The following is an 18,548-nucleotide window of genomic DNA, read 5'->3' as shown; positions in this document are numbered from 1 at the left end:
ACCCAGGCCTGCCCTTTCTACGGAAGAGCAGAGTATGCTTTTTCTTTTCAAATCCCTACCAATGGGTCGATTCCTTACAAACTGCCCGATTGCTGCCCAGCATACATGGCACATGGGGCAAAACCCATCTTCAGTGTCGGTACATGTGCTTGGTGCAACACACCTGCTTTGAAGCTAGGGGAAGATCCCTGGTATAGGTGTTTCATCCAGTGGAGAGATACCTGTCAAGTAGGTGTTGTGTGATGAGTTGATGAAGTAATGTGAGAGTGGCTGGGTCATGTCCTGGTACAGCACCACTTTGTCCAGTGATACAATATTGTTTTCAGGGCCACAGAGGAACCAGACCATCCCCTCTGGCGACAACTGCCCTGCAGGGAAAACAAAGCTATAAACCAGGGGTTGGCAAACTTTTTGGCCCAAGGGCCACATCGGGCTACAAAACTGTATGGAGGGCCAGGTAGGGAAGGCTGTGCCCCCGAAACAGCCTGGCCCCCAACCCCTATCTGCCCCCTCCCACTTCCTGCCCCCTGACTGCCCCCCTCAGAATTCCCAACCCATCCAATCCCCCCTGCTCCTTATCCCCTGACCGCCCCCTCCCAGGACCCCCTGCTCCAAACCCACCCCCTGGGACCCCACCCCCATCCAACCCCCCCTGCTCCCTATCCCCTGACTGCCCCCCTGGCCCTATTCACCCCTTGTCCACCCGACAGGCCCCCCCGGGACTCCCACGCGCTATCCAACCCCCCCGTTCCCCGACCGCCCCAGAACCTCTGCCCCATCCAACCGCTCCCTGTCCCCTGACTGCCCCCCAAGACCCCCTACCCAACCCCCCACTGCCGCACGTGCGCCACTGCCACCCCCTTACCATGCCACTCAGAGCGGCAGGAGCTTGCAGCCCTGCTGACCACAAGGCGGCATCGCTGTGGGGGGAGGCAGGACAGCAGGGAGAGGCCAGGAGCTAGCCTCCCCAGCCAGGAGCTCAAGGGCCGGGCAGGATGGTCGGCCCGCGGGCCATAGTTTGCCCACCTCTGCTATAAACAGAAGTGAAACGAAGAGGCCTGGCTCCCTTGCAGGTGGGTAATGCTGAAACACAGGGGCCTGCAGGAGTTAGACTGGCTGCTCCAGACACTCTGCTAAGCATCAGTGTAATGTGCAGTGTGAGATGATTCCATAGCACTGGAATGATAGAGAGGCAGTGTGCTGAACAAGACTCACCTCTCTGGATGTTAATCCCACTAGGTTCGTACTTCTCTATCAGGCCCTGCACCTGCTCTGGTTTGGCAGGAGGGAAAAGCATGTCATTGAGGCGGGAATCTCGCTGTTTCTTGTTGATAAACTTTGCCAAGTGCTCTTTGGTCATGTAGGGCTTGGCTTTCGAATGGCTAAGGGCAGAGAATCAGAGAGGAATGGAAGAGGGAATGTATTTAAGTATTACTGGAAAACCTCTTTTACAGCAGTGAGACGCAAGCTAACCCTTCCTGCAGCTGGCTGTGCATGCCCATCTCTCTGGACTCCCACCATTTCCTAGAAGGCCTTCTTTTCTCTGAAGGCTCCAGCTCTCTCTCACTTCCTCTACCTTGCAGCACCCTTTCCTCTTCTTTGTATCTTATTTCTGTACTATGCGTATTTAGTGCTGGTTAAAGGTTACACAGATTGGAGACCAAGGCCAAGGTTTTCAGAAGTGATCAATGGTTTTTGGTGCCTCAAGTTTTGGGTGCCCAACTTGAGAAACTATCAAGGGGCCTGATTTTCAGAAGAGCTGAGCACTTACCTTTGAAAATCAAACCCATTTAAGCCTTCACCAGCTTGGCCACCTGCACACAGAGGGACCCAAAATCATTGGTCACTTCTGAAAATCATGGTCTAAAGTTCTTTACCTGTCCACTGCACAGGTTCAAGTGCAGAAACTGGCAGTGCACACTTCCCACCCATTTGATTCAGCCTTGACCTGTGACCACCTCTAGCAATGAAGAGGGTAGATCAGTCTCCATACCCCTGCCAGGCCTTGCCCTCTCTTTTGAGGCTGTCAGTAAGCATGTCAATTCCATTGGTGACGCGGACACCTGCACATTAGGAGCAGGACTGAGAATGAAGTCACTTCATACATCCCAGTCATCTTGCTTCAGTTGTACTGTATCTTCCTCCTTTATTGTCCCCCATTTGCCTGTCTTTTCCCCTCATGAAACAAAGCCTGCCCCTGGAGCATGAGGAAGACTCACAGAGAGGTGAATATCTCATCGATCTCCGGACGGGGACACAGGTTCATCAGGAAGGTTTTATACACTTTCTCAGGGAAGTCCTCTGGATTGATCGCATCATTCTGAAAATGAAACCGCAGCTCGCAAGTATTGCAAACCCATGTCTGCCGTCACTTCCTTATTAGAGCCAGTTGCCCATATTCCTATTGCCCTGCTCCATAGTACCTGGAGTATCCCTGTTTGTGGTCATGTGAATTAGCACACAGAGCATCAGACGTTGCTTAGAGGAACAGGGCAAGTAATTTGTGATGGATTGGGGGAAGCTATTTCAATGGGGTAGTTTGTGAGTTGTCCCTGGTGTCCCTTGGGAAGGCGCAGTTGTTGCGTGGATAAAGCAGTGGCCTGGGATTCAGAATATCTGGGGTATATTCTTGACTCCACTATTGACTTGCTGAGTGACTTTGGCCAAGTCTCTGTGCCTCTTTTTCCCTTTTGTCTACCTTATCTATTGAGACTGTCAGCTCTTTGGGGCCCTCAGTGACACTGTAATAGAAATAATAATAATTGATGTCATCATGGCTGGGGACGGGGTAAAGCTACAACATGGTACAGACTATAGAGTTTCACAGTAATTTAGAGTGTTGGTCTGGGAAGTCTACCTCTTTGGGGCTGTTTTAGGGATAGCAACATCATGGTCAAGAGGTCAGGGCCAGGGAAGGTATTGTCCTGTAGCTCTGGATACCTCTGAATATGCCAAGAAGTCACTCACCTTGCCCTTTGGAAGGTGACAAGCATGTAATGCAGCTTCTACCCTCTTCCTGTCTGCAGGAAACATCTGAAAAATACTGAGAGAGAGAAGGGCAGTTAGAGCCTGCAAAATGACAATTTGTGAAGAGCCGTGAGAGAGAGCAGAGGTTGGGGCTGCTGGCAGGTGCAGTCAGAGGGTGGGATAAGATGGGGTGGGGTAGTGGGGAGCTACAATCAGAGAGAGGGACAAAAGGGTGAATGTAAAACTGGTTCACAGAGAGAAAAAGAATAGATACATGGTGAGATGTTATGTACAAAATGCTTAAAGGTATTTAGGGGCCTAACTCCCATTGATATCAATACATAAATACCTATGAGGACCTGGACTTAATATTTTACAGGAGGTATTTCCACTGCTGCTTCAATTCAGAGGTTTCCCCAACCAAGGCCAACTTTAGTTTCTGCTGGGGACCCTATAGGACAAGGGAGGGCAAACTACAGCCCATGGGTTCGATCTGGCCCGTCAAGGCTTTCAATCCGGCCCACGGGATTGCCAGCCCCGTGGCATAGCGGGGCTAATCCCTGCCTGCCCTAGCCCTGTGCCGCTCCCAGGGGAGCATCACGTCCCTGAGGCCCCTGGGGGAGGGGGGACAGAGGGCTCCGTGCACAGCCCACCGCAGCTCCCATTGGCCGGGAATGGGGAACCGCAGCCAATGGGAGCTTTGGGGGTGGTACCCACAGTCGAGGGCAGTGCGTGGTGGAGCCTCCTGCCCCACCCCACACCCAGGAGCCACTGCCGGACATGCCAGCCATTTTCGGGAGTGGCAAGGGCCAGGGCAGGCAGGGAGCCTGCCTTAGCCCTGCTGCGCATCGCTGCCACCCTGGAGCCCGTCGAGGTAAGCGGCGCCAGGCCGGAGCCCGTACCCCGAACCTCTCCTGCACCCCGCACCCCAACCCACTGCCCTGAACCCCCTAGCCACCTGCCCTGAACTCCCGGCCGCACTCTTCCTGCACCCCGCACCCCAGCCCGCTGCCCTGAGCCCCCTCCTGTACCCCGCACCCCTCCTGCACTCCAAACCCTTGCCCTGAGCCCCTTCCTGCACACTGCATCCCCTCCCACACCCCACAATCCTTCCCACACCCCAACACCCTGCCCCAGTTGTACATTCAGGGCAGTTTTAAACTTCTTAGAAAGTGTCCATGAGGCCCCTTACTCTTAATATAGAAGAGAATTTATACATCATTGGGGAAAATCAACCCTGTGTTAGAGCCCCTTTACATTGCACCAGTTAAACCAATACAAAGGGGTCATCAGGCCCGCGAGGAATATCTCTAGCATAAGAGACCCTTTCTAAGAGGCAGAGGGCCCATTGAAGCGTGTAAAGGGAGCCACGGAGGGGTTGGGGGCACAGTCAGGAGAGTCCTGTGTCCCAGCATTTCTACACTACTGCAATGGCTGCCCAGGTGTGCACCAGGAGCTAAAGTAGCCCTGCTCTGGAGAAGGGCAGTGCGAACCACCTCCTCCGTCACTGCACCAGCACAAGCTCAGACACGGGGGGAACAGGGCCTCAAGCCCGATTCTGCTCTCACTTGCATTGGCGTAAATCCAGAGTAACTGCTGAAATCAGTGGAGATACACTGGTATTAAACTGGGATAAACTGGGGAGAAGGCCCAAAGATTTTATACACAGATAACGGGAAAGCAATTAAAGAACACATCAGCTCAGAATTCCCAGAGGGCAGTAAGAAACACAGGCGTCCCAGCACTGCTGCCAGCCAGCAGACAGCTCATTTAGAGATGGACCAGGACCAGAACCCCTTAAGCTTCTGGAGGGTGGTTAAAATGAGATTTGGATCTTACCCAGCCTTGGTTTTGCAAAACAAAACCCCAACAAATGAGGCTTTATACAACCCAGACCAGACCTGGTTGTTGATCTCTACTCTAATTGAGATCAGAGGGCTAATCCCAGGGTTCTTCTTACTGCATTAAAGGGTAGCCCCTGCTAGTGGGATCTCCCAAGGCATATCCCCCCATGGCCTAACCCCCTTCTGGGGACAGCCAGAAGAGACAGAAGTCCCTTTCCCTCTTCTTGGGGGAAGGACCAGAATCCCTAAGAGGTAATGTCTTCCTCCGGGTGCAGCAAGGCAGACAAAGCCAGGTTGGGTTCTCGTCCCTTCACCCACCTGCTCTGTTTTCAGCCTGACTGGGTGCACAATGAGATATAAATGCCTGTACTCACTTCCTGACAGGAATTTTTCCTTCAGCATTGAGTTGCATCTTCAGCTTCACCAGGCTGTGAAAAAGAGCAGATTAGACAAGAACATGCTTGTATAACCTTTCCAGACCCCACATACCAGGATTCAGGGAGAGGGAAAGAAACTCAGATGTTAACTGCCAAATAGAGTCCTGTCTGCGGCATTGCTGTAGTCGCATTGGTCCCAGGATATGAGAGAGACAAGGTGGGTGAGGTGGTCATATCTTTGATTAGACCAAATTCTGTTTTGTGAGAGAGACACGCTTTCAAGCTACACAGAGCTCTTCTTTAGGTCTGGCAGATTTTGAGATGCTACCCACCAGCAGAGGTTTGGTCCTACTCTTTGGGAAGGAGGCAGACAAAGATAGGTAGTCAGCACAGTATATAAATACTTCTGTACCACAGTGAGAAATGAGAAACACCTAAGAGAGGTGGTTTTATTTGTTGCTCTACCATGATCCCTGTGGTCAGTTAAATAATATGACACAGTCCTGGAAAGAAAGACTCAGTATGTGTCAGGGCTAATGTGATCCTGGAGGGAATCTTCCCTGGATATAACTCTTGGGGCTCTTGATTTAATTGCTTTTGTATAATACCAAGCATATGCTTAACTGGCTCACTGTGTACTTTGGTTTCAGTCATTCTCATTATGGCTATGTCTACACTACACACCACTGGCAGTGGCATGTAGTGTAGGTGTAGTTGCATGTTGCAGTGAAAAGCACACCACATCTGAGTCTTTCCCTGCTGCTGGAGCCTTTCCCCGCTGCCAGTAAATGGGCAGAGCCTTTCCCCGCTGTAATGGGCATGCTAAATTAAATTGTGTTATGCCGTTCAGCCACTAGGTGGCACTGTGCATAAAAATCCCTTTTTTAACAACCCTCAATCACACCACGCAGAGCATTAAAGGATCTTATGATGAACATAGCTGGTATGTATAAGCAAGTTCTGGGACCAGTCCACATCTGGTACAGGAGCATGACATGGTGTCAGTAGTAAATTAAGAACAGACACAAAAGGAAAACAGCAACAGATGTTGCAGACAAAAGGAACAGCAACAAAGGTTGCAGGATCTCATCAATATGCCACTCTTCAGTGCCCCAGAGAACTTCAGCTTTGACAAACCTTTCCAGTGGACAGAAAGAAAGCAGTATTTTGCAAGATTTTGAATTGCAAAAAACTCCACAAAGAAACTGGAGATATACAGCGATCTTCGCTAATATATGCTATGGGGAAGTTGGCAGAGCATATCTTTAAATCCTTTGACTTTACTGAAGAAAGTCATGGAGATCACTATGAAAGGGTTCTGGCTATGTTAGATGCATTCTTTATAGCTCAGAAATGTGGTTTATGAAAGAGCATGTTTTCACCAGAGACTTCAAGAACCAGGGGGAAAATAATGAATGTTTTATAAGAGCTCTGCATACATTGGCTGAAAACTGATTTTTGGCAATGCAAATCATGAAAGCATCAGAGACAGGCTAGTAGTTAGTGGGTTAGCAGATAAAAACCTTTCACAGCAGCTACAACTGAAGAGAGGTTTAACACTAGCGACAGCTATGCAGATAGCAAAAGAGTCAGAATTAGTCAAACAATATAACAAAAGGCAGGAGCAATTTGAAAGAGAGCTCACTAAAACTGAAACTCACTAAGCTATAAACAGACACTTGAGTGTTAAAAGTCATTGTCATAAAACCCCTGAGGCAAGGAGAAAGAACTCTGAGGCTAAAGCTGTGTCTACACTGTCACTTTCAGCGCTAAAACTTTAGTCGTTCAGGGGTGTGAACCCCCCACCCCCCGCACGACAAAGTTTTAGCGCTGAAAAGCGCCAGTATAGACAGCACTCCCAGTAATAAAGCTGCCACCGCTCATTCGGGGTGGGGCTTTTTTATCGCCAGGAGAGCTCACCCCCGGCGATAAAGCGTGTCTACACTGCCCATGTTACAGCGCTGCCGTGGCCACACTGTAACATGGGCAGTGGAGACATACCCTGAGAGACAAATTCCAGCCTACATGCACAGTGGGTGCTGCATGTCCAGTCACAGGCAAACAGCATAATGTGTGCATGAAATATGGACATTTTGCAGCTGTTTGCTGCACCAAAACAATCAGGGAGTTGACTCACATTACAGACAATCAAGAGCCATTATTTCTGGGATCTATCACTTGTGATGACAGAGAGCCTTCCTGGAGAGTGAAACTGAATATTCATGGAAAGACTATTGCCTTTATAATTGACTCAGGAGTTGACCTCACAGTCATCTCAGAAGGACTTACAATCACCTTCAACCCTTTCCAAAGCTGAAGTTACCTGAGACAGCTCTGACAGTATTCTGACTTGCATGGGCCAGTCCACTACAGAAATAACTTACGATCTGGATGCATCGCTTTTGTCTTTGTATGTGATCTATGGGCTACAGACCAACAGCCTTCTCAGCTGCAGTGTGGCAGCCACGATGGGCCTAGTGAGACAAGTGGAAGAACTTGATGGAATATTAGGTCATATTGGACTTCTGAAAGGCAATCCAGTACAAATAACCTTAAGAGACAATACTGAACCATACATACATACACCTCGAAGGATTCCTACCTCATTACATCATAAAGTGGAAACCGAGTTAAAGAGAAGGGAGTGGATTCACATATTAGAAGAAAATTTCTGAGCCAACAGCCTGGTGTGTGCCAATAGTACCAGTTATAAAGAAAAATGGAAAAATGTGACTCTGTAGATCTTAAAAGACTATATGAAGCAGTTGTGAGAGAAAAATATATCCTCCCAACACTGGAAGACTTCCTCCCCAAAGTGAAAGGGATGCCTCAGCCGGATATCTAAACAATTTCTTTAGCTAAAGCAAGTGCTACATTTATCACACCCTTTGGGAGATTTTGCTTTCAAAGATTACCTTTTGGGATTACCAGTGCACCTGAAGTTATCCAAAGAAAGATGGCAGAATTGTTAATGAGCACAAATGAAGTTATAGTTTTCGTAGATGATATTCTGATATATGGATCTTCAACACAACAAACCACTCAATGAAGTCCTAAGCCTAATCAGTCTGGACTGATGCTAAACAAGGAAAAATGCATTTCCGCCTACCCCAAATTTTGTTTTTGAGACAGACCATAAACAGAGATGGAATCAGTCCTAGCCCTGAGAAAGTAAAAGCAATTTGAGAATGGAATGCACCAACTAATGAACCAGAACTGATATAGGAGTACTTGTGGCACCTTAGAGACTAACCAATTTATTTGAGCATAAGCTTTCGTGAGCTACAGCTCACTTCATCGGATGCATAAAAGTGGAAAATGCAGTGAGGACATTTTTATACACACAGACCATGAAAAAATGGGTTTTTATCACTTCAAAAGGTTTTCTCTCCCCCCACCCCACTCTCCTGCTGGTAATAGCTTATCTAAAGTGATCACTCTCCTTACAATGTGTATGATAATCAAGGTGGGCCATTTCCAGCATAAATCCAGGGTTTAACAAGAATGTCTGAGGAATGGGGGGGGGAGGCTTGAATAGAGACTGGGAGTGGCTAAGTCATTATGCAAGGTAACCTATTTCCCCTTGTTTTTTCCTTATTCCCCCTACCCCCCAATTCCTCAGAAGTTCTTGTTAAACCCTGGATTTATGCTGGAAATGGCCCACCTTGATTATCATACACATTGTAAAGAGAGTGGTCACCGTAGATAAGCTATTACCAGCATGAGAGTGGAGTGGGGGGAGAGAAAACCTGGATTTGTGCTGGAAATGGCCCACCTTGATTATCATACACATTGTAAGGAGAGTGATCACTTTAGATAAGCTATTATCAGCAGGAGAGTGGGGTGGGGGGAGAGAAAACCTTTTGAAGTGATAAACACCCATTTTTTCATGGTCTGTGTGTATAAAAATATCCTCACTGCATTTTCCACTTTTATGCATCCGATGAAGTGAGCTGTTGCTCACGAAAGCTTATGCTCAAATAAATTGGTTAGTCTCTAAGATGCCACAAGTACTCCTTTTCTTTTTGCGAATACAGACTAACATGGCTGCTACTCTGAAACCTGTCAGAACTGATACATATATACTGAGCTAGTAAATTACCTTGGTCAATGCCTACAAGACCTTTCTACAGTGATAAAACCACTGAATGAATTGTTGGAGTATATCTACAGTGCAACTAAATACCCATGGCTGGCCCATGTCACCTGACTTGGGCTCATGGAGCTTGGGCTGCATGGCTGTTAAATTGTTGTGTAGATATTCAGGCACAGGCTGAAGACCAGACTCTGCGACCCCGTGAGGGGAGAGGGTCCCAGAGCCCAGGCTCCAGCCCAAGCCCAAATGTCTACATTGCTTAAACAACCCCGCAGCCTGCGTCTGAGTCAGCTGTCACAGGCCAGCTACAGGTGTTTAGTTGCAGTGTAGACATACCCTTAAAGTCGAACACATCTTGGCTATGGGGCCCAAATCAAGACATTTTCTTCAAAAAGGTAAAAGGATTGATCTCAGCTGCTCCATTTCTCCAGTACTGTAATGTGAACAAACCCACAAGGGTCAGTGCAGATGTAAGGAGCATAACCTAGGTGGGGCATTGTTGCAACAACATGGCTCTGAGTGGGGGCCAGTTGCATTTAGCTCTTGCTCCCTTACAGGAGCACAAAACTGATATGCATAGATTGAAAAAGAGTGCCTGGCAAGCATATGGGCATGTGAGAACTTCTACAGAGATCTGTGTGGACTGGTAACAGACAATAAATAGCTTGTAAACCTCATCAGTGGAAAAGACCTGGATCAAGCACTGCTCAGATGCCAACATCTACTGCTAAGGTTAATGAAATTTAACCCAGTTGCTAAATATGTTCCTAGGAAAAATCTGGTGATAGCAGACACTCTATCACAGAGCCCAGCATCACACTCAGCTACCTGTGAGCTTGAAGATGACATAATGGCAAATGTGGATACTGTGGCTGCATACAGACCAGTGTCAGAAAAGGGATTCCTCCAGCTAAAAAAACCCAACCTTGACAGACACTCAACTTCAAGAAGTTCAAGTTACATTTGAGGCGGCTGACTCGAGTATCTAAAGGACACTAAGGAAGTGATAAGAGACTACTTTGTGGTGCGTGGACAATTGAATGAGTCAAATGGACTTGTGATTAAAGGCAATTTGCATCGTAATTCCAGACAAATGAGTGGAGAAATCCTAAACCTCATCCATGAAGGACATCAAGGATTAATTAAATGCTGTGAACGGGCCAACCAGGTGGCCAGGCATCAGCAAGGAGATAAAGAATAAAGCATCTGCACATGAACATTGCAGAACTAACAGACCAACACAACACAAGGAACCCTTAATAACAGCACCTCTACCAGACGGACCTTGGAAGAGACTCACTGAAGATTTATGTGAATTCAGAGGCCATCATTACCTGGTCTTCATGGACTATTTTTCCACATACGAAGAAATAGTGTATTTGAAAGACATAATATGCCACAGTGTTATTGAGAAACTGAAGTCCATTTTTGCTCAGTTTGGTATTCCAGAACAACTACTGATGGGCAACGGACCACAATTCACTGCAGCAGAATTTAAGTCATTCCAAACAAAATATGATTTTGACCATATTTACTAGCAGCCCCTTTTACCCAGAAGCAAATGGAGAGGCTGAAAGAGCTGTAGAGAAGGCTAAGAAAATCTTACAGTAGGAAGATCCTTTCCTTGCTCTTCTGTGTTACAGATCAACACCAATAGCAGCTACTGGATATAGTTCAGCACAAATCCTGATGGGAAGACAACTTAGAACTACTATTCCATCTTTGGAAAAGAATCTATTTCCAAAGTGGCCAGGAATGAAGAGAATAGCCAAATGGGATAAAAAGGCTAACAAAGCTTATGAACACTTTTACAACAGATGTCACTCAGTTAGAAAACTGCCAGGTCTAGAGACTATGTTCACGTCAAACTGGATGAGGAAAAAGAATGGATAATGCCAGCTGCCATAAAGAAAAAGAATTCAGCACCCAGATCATATGTGATTGAGACCAACAGTGGAGACTTCAACAGAAACCATCAACATCTACAGCTTGTTTCTCAGAAAGAACAATCAACAGAGCAAACTACAGATGGCAGATGCACAAGCAAAAGAAGACGACTCAAGGATTCCAAACTGACCACAACCAATCATTGCAAGTAATGGACACCCTTTCACCATTGCCAGAGTCTTTCCTTCAGTGTGGGGAAGGGCTCCAGAAATGGGGAGGCAGCAGGATGCTACATTGCTAAAAATTAGCAGTGTAAATGGGTAGGCATGGCTTGGGTGAGTAGAGAACTGTCTAGGGCATGTACTCAGGTATGTCCCACACCCTTCAAGCATGTCTTTACTCTGCTCGTCTAAGCCAGGCTTCACCGTTTACACTGTTATTTATACCCATTCTACGGAGACTACGCCGGTATACACCCTACATGCCGCCAAAAGAAGGGTACAGTGTACATGCACCCAAAGTGACATACAGCCTAGATACCACATTGCACCTGTTGTTATGGGCAACTGAGTTCAGACAAGGTTTGTTGCTGAATTGCAGAAGCCCTTTGCTCCCAAGGAGCCCACCCTGGCATCATTCTCTACGGAGACAGGCAGGGAGAGCAATGGGTTGGAGTTTTAAAGAGTAACATTAATTGGAAGCCACTTACATTTTCTCCAGGAAGGTGTAGCGAGATGCATTGGATGTCAGTGGATTTCTAACGATGGCCATGATATCCTCAGCCCAGCTCTGGCAACAAAACAAATGCAATCAGAGGTTAGAAAAATGGCACCAATCAGGACATGGCATCTGCACTCTGAATGGTGCTGACCTCCCATCCCGTCCTCACAGCCTGAGGAGCAGTGCGCACCCTCTGGTCCCTGCCACCTGCCTAGTCTTGAGCCCCTGTTTCTACACCTGCTTACAGTAGGACCTTGAACTTACCCTCCTATCCTTTGCTTTGTCCACTTTAACTGCAGGAAGGAGGATGATGAAGTGAACAGCAGCAGCACATTAATTCCTTCCTTCTGCTTGCAGGGGCTCCAGGCTGGAGCTCAAGGGCACTGTACCCCCCTCTCTTTTGGAACGGGATTCCTGTCCCTTGCAGCTGGCAAGCTTGTCAGTCATGCTCAAGAAACAGGGGATTTAGAATTCCCACCCTCCCACTTTCCACTAATACTACCATTCCTGGACATCCCTGGTGGTCCATTCCCCTGAGGTCTCAGATACCTTGCCAACACTCTCTTTGTAGGAGACAAAGTTGTGGAAAGTGAGATCCACCATATCGGGGCCGGTCACAACAGTCAGAGTCTTGAGCAGGAAGTTGTTGTCTGGGAAATCTAAGTTAAAAACCTCTCGGAGCTTCTGGCTCTGCAAAGGGAAACAAGGTAAAAATGAAGGGGGATGGGTAAACTGACACCAGAAAACAAGACCCAACCCAAACCTTTACCCAAATTTGCACTGAACCCTTATGGAAGCTGGAAAAAGTTTTTAGAAAACTTTTTATATTATTCATTTTCACTGTGGGCCTCTGTACTTCCTGGGTCCAGTGGGAATGTGAAGAGGTACTAGAGCAGCCTGGCATTTCTGATCTGACCAAGAGATCTCAGAAGAAACTTTCTTCTTGAGAGATCTCCAGTGACGGTTGCCAATTGTCTAATCTCAAAAAACTAAACAGTCTTGCCTCACCCCTTCCCCAAAACCCTACCCCTCCCGCTCCCCCGCCCCTGCTAATTTTATCCCGCCTCCCTCCATCGCTTGCTCTCCCCCACCCTCACTTGCTCATTTTCACCAAGCTGGGGCAGGGGGTTGGGGTGCGGGAGGGGATACAGACTCTGGGTTGGGGGTGCAGGCTCTGGGGTGGAGCCAGAAATGAGGGGTTCAGGGTGCGGGAGGGGGCCCTGGGCTGGGGCAGAGGGCTGGGGTGCAGGAAGGGTGAGGGCGCCAGCTGGGGATGTGGGCTCTGGGGTGGGGCCAGGGATGATGGATTTGGGGTGTAGGAGGGGGCTCTGGGCTGGAGGTTGGGGTGCAGAGGGTGGGAGTGAGGGCTCTGGCTGGGGGTGTAGACTCTGGGGTGGAGCCTGGGATTATGGGTTTGGGGTGTGGGAGGGGGCTCCAGGCTGAGGCAGGGGGCTGGGATGTGGGAGGGGGTACAGGCTCTTGGCTGGGAGTGCGGGCTCTGGGGTGGAGCCAGAAATGAGGGGTTTGGAGTGTGGGAGGAGGCTCAGGGCTGGGGCACAGGTTTGAAGTGCAGGAGGGGGTTCAGTGCATGGGCTCTGGGAGGGAGTTTGGGTGCGGGAGGGTGCTCAGGGCTGGGGCAGGGGGTTCGGGTGCAGGAGGGAATTCAGGGTGTGGGCTCCAGGCGGTGCTTAGCTCAGGCAGCTCTGGGGAAGCAGCTGGCATGTCTCTCCAGCTCCTAGGTGAAGGCACGGCCAAGCGTCTCTGTGCGCTGCCCCTGCCCACAGGTACCACCCTGGCAGCTCCCATTGGCCGTGGTTCCTGGCCAACGGGAGCTGCGGAGCCAGTGCTCAGGGCAGGGGCAGTGCGCGGAGTCCCCGTGGCTGCCCCTATGCCTAGGAGCCAGAGGGACATGCTGACTGCTTCCTGGGAGCCATGTGGAGCTGGGTAGGGAGCCTGCCAGCCCCACGCCAACTGGACTTTTAACGGCCCGGTCAGCAGTGCTGACTGGAGCTGCCAGGGTCCCTTTTTGACTGGGTGTTCCAATCGAAAACCGAACCCCTGGCAACCCTATCTCCAGTCCAAATTTGCTGACGTTGCCGATATTGTAATGTATGGAATAAGGTGACAGACACTACTGAAGCAGGGTTCCTGAGTTTATTACAAACAAGCTGTTTATCAGCATCACACAATAGTCTTAAGGCTGGCTTACTGCAGTACTCCTTACTCCAACATCACCATAACATTATCTCTTCCCAATGCAGTTGGAGTGTTAGTTATGATCTTTAAAGCCCTCCATGGTCTAGGACCCGGTTATCTGAGAGATGGACTCTCTCCCTGTGTCTTGTGCCAGTAGTTGTGATCGCTTGAGTCATGCTTGCTGCCAGTTCCTGGAGTTGGTCCCTCTGTAAAATGAGTGTCAGAGCCCCTCACTTCTGGAACCTGTCTCCCCTCCATCCCACCTCACATTTGTGACCCGCCAGAGCCTGAGTTGGACAAGTATAGACCTTCTCTGATTAGTGTAATATGTATTTCATTACTGGATCACGTTAAGGATAATACATGTCAATTTTTACAGAATCTTTGTAGAATTATTTTTCATTAATTTTCTTCATCACCACGTAAAATCTCCCAAATGTAAGGTGCTGCGGTGCAGGGCACCACAATTTACAATGAAATAAGTAACATTCACAAATCATGAAAGAAGTGCATTAAATTCACTATATAAATGTAATCCTCCAGCCAAAACCAAACGAACGGCCTGATCCTGCCCCTCTTGAAGTCAATAGCAAAATTGCCATTGACTTCGGTGGGAGCAGAAGCAGGCCCGACTTCTAGCTGCATATGTGCAGCTAAAGTTCTAAACTGCTACCATAAACGTAGTGGCCCAGATTCAGAGGTGATGTCTAGTGGGTGTAGGTACAAGGGAGACTGAGTCTACAGTAGTGTAACTTACAAGTTGAGGAAAGTGTGAGTGGCAGTCTCTTAGAATCTCTTTCACTCACCTCTGAATTTGGCCCAAGTAAAGTACAATCAGTTGCTCACATACAAAATGGGAAGTGACTGCCTAGGAAAGAGTACTGCGGAAAGGGATCTGGGGGTCATAGTGGACCACAAGCTAAATATGAGTCAACAGTGTAACACTGTTACAAAAAAAGCTAGCATCATTCTGGGATGTATTAACAGGAGTGTTGTAAGCAAGACATGAGAGGTAATTCTTCCGCTGTATTCCATGCTGATTAGGCCTCAGCTGGAGTATTGTGTCCAGTTCTGGGTGCCACATTTCAGGAAAGATGTGGACAAACTGGAGAAAGTCCAGAGAAGAGCAACAAAAATGATTAAAGGTCTAGAAAACATGACCTATGAGGGAAGATTGAGAAAATTGGGTTTGTTTAGTCTGGAAAAGAGAAGACTAAGAGGGGACATGATAACAGTTTCCAAGTACATAAAAGGTTGTTAAAAGGAAGAGGGAGAAGAATTGTTCTTCTTAACCTCTGAGGATAGGACGAGAAGCATTGGGTTTAAATTGCAGCAAGGGAGGTTTAGGTTGGACATTAGGAAAAACTTCCTAACTGTCAGGGTGGTTAAGCACTGGAATAAATTGCCTAGGAGGTTGTGGAATCTCCATCATTGGAGATTTTTAAGAGCAGGTTAGACAAACACCTGTCAGGTGTGGTCTAGATAATACTTAGTCCTGCCATGAATGCAGGGGACTGGACTAGATGACCTCTCGAGGTCCCTTCCAGTCCTATGATTCTATGATTCTATGTCTTCAACTCACAGTAAGCCCAAGCTAGCCTAGCCTGGTGTAGGTAGCTTTGCAGTGGGGATGCTCCATCCATGCTAAGTGCTACCCAAGTAATTGCATCCACACTGGTGCTGTACTAGCCTACGTGCTGGGATGAATTTCTGGGGTGCTATCCTATAGTTCTTAGTGATGCATTAAACTGGACCACTCTATTAATTCATTTGCCTGGTGCTCTCTCTTACCTAGCATGGAGCTGCTGTCTGTAGGAAGAACATGAGAACAATGCTTTAGGTAAATAATTTCCAAGGGGAAATACTCCTTATTACTGCAGACAGCTCTGAAGACAAAAGAAAACAGCATTTGGCTGCAAGAATTTTTAATGAGAATGTCATTAAGGAATTCAGTCTGCAAACCTCAAAGTGATTTGTAGTGCAACTGACTGGGACTGCTCTTTCTCTCTCTCTTTCTTGTCCACTAAGCATACAAATTCCCCCAAATTATGGGTCTTACAGACATCACACCTTCTGGCCAACTGGCAGCCCAAGAGGAGGGCTTCTTGGACAGCACCTCCATTCAAATGCTGTGTAAGTGCAGCAGAAATGAAGCAGGCAAACAGGAGGTCAAAAAGCCAGTGCAGAAGAAGAGAGAAGTTAGACCAGAAAGTACATCCCAGGTAGAGCTGTGGGATAGGATTGGAGGTCTACCAGCACCAGTGCTTGATTATCCTGCCTTTTCACCACAAAGTAGGGTGGGCTGCTGGCCCAGGCTGAAGCAAAACCCAAGATCAAGACTATGCCCTCAGCTGTGCTTGCTAGCTCAGGCTTAAAGCACCTTCTTAACCAGGGTTAGAGATTTTTGTGCGTGTGTAAGCAGGGGAATGGTCCCGCTATTGTGGGGAACCTTCCTGGCTTATACACTACCCTGGTAAAACGGGCTAGCGAAAGGATCTGAGTCCTTGCTCCCACCTCTTTTATCCAGAGGGCTCCCCTTCCACTCTCCTGTGTGGCAGAGTCCTCGTAACCCCAACAAGGCTGGGCCCAGGATTTCTGGGGCTCAAACCCCCAACCTTGTTGTGGTCACTTAGGTCAGGGTCTAGCATGTCCCCACTCTGGGGTGCTCTCTCTGCTCTGGATGCTTCCCTGATCTACTGATCATTCCACACAGTCCAAAGCAAATACAATTTATTAAACAGCAATTAATTTTGAAAAAATAAGGAAAATGGTTAAGGAAAACACATAACCCCACTCTGAGGGACGGGAACATTAGAACTAGCATCTCTGGAATGTAAGGGAAGTTCACAGTCTGTTCCTCACACGTCCCAGGCCTCCTGCCCAGGCCCTGGTTGTGCTGCAGGGATGCTGCAGGTCAGACATGCTCTGGCGGTGGTCACACACCTTCAGGCTCTAGGTGGCAGGACCTTTCTTCCCAGAGCCAGCCCCCCTGTTGGGGTTATGATCCCCCTCCAAGTCCGGCCCGCAAGGCCTCTTAGCTGGGGCACCTCCCTGCGCTGATCCCGCTGCCCAAGGTCCCCCGTCGCTCACCACTCCAAGCTGCTCCCCGCACCCGGCTCCGGACTGCTCCAGCCCCAGCCCCAGCCCCAGCTCCACTCTGCCTCCCGCCCCCTGGGCTGCTTCTCTGGCCCCTCTGGCTCTGGTTGCTGCAGATCTCCTCCCAACACAGGTCTGCTCTCGGGGCTGCTTCTCTGGTTCTCTCTGGCCAGCATGACCCTGCCCCCCAGCTCAGCTCAGGCTCCTGCTTTCTCCTTAGCTCAGCCCCACTCTGTCTGTAGTCTGTTCCCTCATTAGCCTGCCCACCTGCCAATCAGGCTGACCTGGAGCATTGGCCTCTCCCCATTGTTCTTGCGGACTGTCAGTCTCAGAGTCCTGATTTCTCATCGACCCTTCCCCTTTTAGTACTGGGAGATGGCCAACCAAAAACCCCCACTAAGTTTTAGTATGGGGCCAACAGTACCCTTACACGTGGAGAGAAAGGGAGCACGGGCAACACCTGGGTTATCAGCTGGGCTAACTCTGCAGTAAAGATATATCCTTGTTAAACACATGCAAATACATGCTTGTATTCTATTACAATTCAAATCCCAGCTCTTCCTTTCCTGTCATTGAGTTTTCTGGTCACATTTGGATTGTAAATGGCCAGATTTTCAAAACAGCTCAGCACCCAGAACTTCTTATGTGCTTGTAAAATGCAATGGACACCCAAAGGCATGCTGTAAATTATAAGGTTTTATTTTTCAGGCATTTTCTATTATATTTTTATAGAGTTCAATGCTAGTTGAGTCTGTGATAAACATCTACCTTTAGGAAAAGGTAGATACCACCCCAAGACTATCAAACTAGCATCTGTGTCTTCCAAGAGCAAAGTGCCTTCTCCCATAGGGTGATTCCAACAGCCAACATAACATGAATGCATTTGAAATATGGGGAGGGGAGGGGAAAGACTGGAACAGAGACTTTTAAAAAAATTGTATGTGTATAGTATGTGTATAGTACATACTTCCCTTTCTGCCTCTGCCTATGCAGCAAGGCCCCTGGTATGATCAGGTCAGACTTCACTGATCCTTAGTGTTGCCAGGAGTCTGGTTTTCAACCGGAATGCCCGGTCAAAAAGGGAACCTGGCGGCTCCGGTCGCTGTTAAAAGTCTGGTCAGTGACGCAGTGGGACGAAGGCAGGCTCCCTGCCTCCCAAGGCTCTGCACGGCTCCCAGAAGCGGCCAGCATGTCCCTGCGGCCCCTAGGCAGAGTGGCAATCAGGGAAGCTCCGCAAGCTGCCCCCACCTCCACAGCGCATCCACTGCAGCTCCCATTGGCTGGGAACCACGGCTAATGGGAGCTGCGGGGGCAGCACCTGCGGGTGTGGGCAGTGCGCAGAGTCCCTTGGCCCCTCCTCCGCCT

General features: G+C 48.6%; 1 protein-coding gene across 1 annotated transcript in view; it reads right to left on the bottom strand.

Annotated features, from left to right (window-relative positions):
• Nucleotides 1–18,548, bottom strand: part of PLCB2 (phospholipase C beta 2) — a gene marked incomplete at its 5' end in the record, with an annotated part of 64,830 nt that overhangs the window by 31,882 nt on the left and 14,400 nt on the right. The window contains 7 exons of the mRNA XM_084632350.1: nt 222–368; nt 1,216–1,382; nt 2,220–2,320; nt 2,968–3,043; nt 5,186–5,239; nt 11,881–11,960; nt 12,441–12,581. Of these exons, the coding sequence (XP_084488476.1) occupies nt 222–368; nt 1,216–1,382; nt 2,220–2,320; nt 2,968–3,043; nt 5,186–5,239; nt 11,881–11,960; nt 12,441–12,581 (766 nt within the window). The remainder of the gene's footprint in view (nt 1–221; nt 369–1,215; nt 1,383–2,219; nt 2,321–2,967; nt 3,044–5,185; nt 5,240–11,880; nt 11,961–12,440; nt 12,582–18,548) is intronic.

The sequence above is a fragment of the Lepidochelys olivacea genome (assembly GCF_965140295.1).
Source record: "Lepidochelys olivacea isolate rLepOli2 genome assembly, chromosome: 6".
In the NCBI taxonomy this organism is placed as follows: Eukaryota; Metazoa; Chordata; order Testudines; family Cheloniidae; genus Lepidochelys; species Lepidochelys olivacea.
The sequence above is the reverse complement of the archived record's forward strand: the minus strand, read 5'-3'. Positions and strand labels throughout refer to the sequence as shown.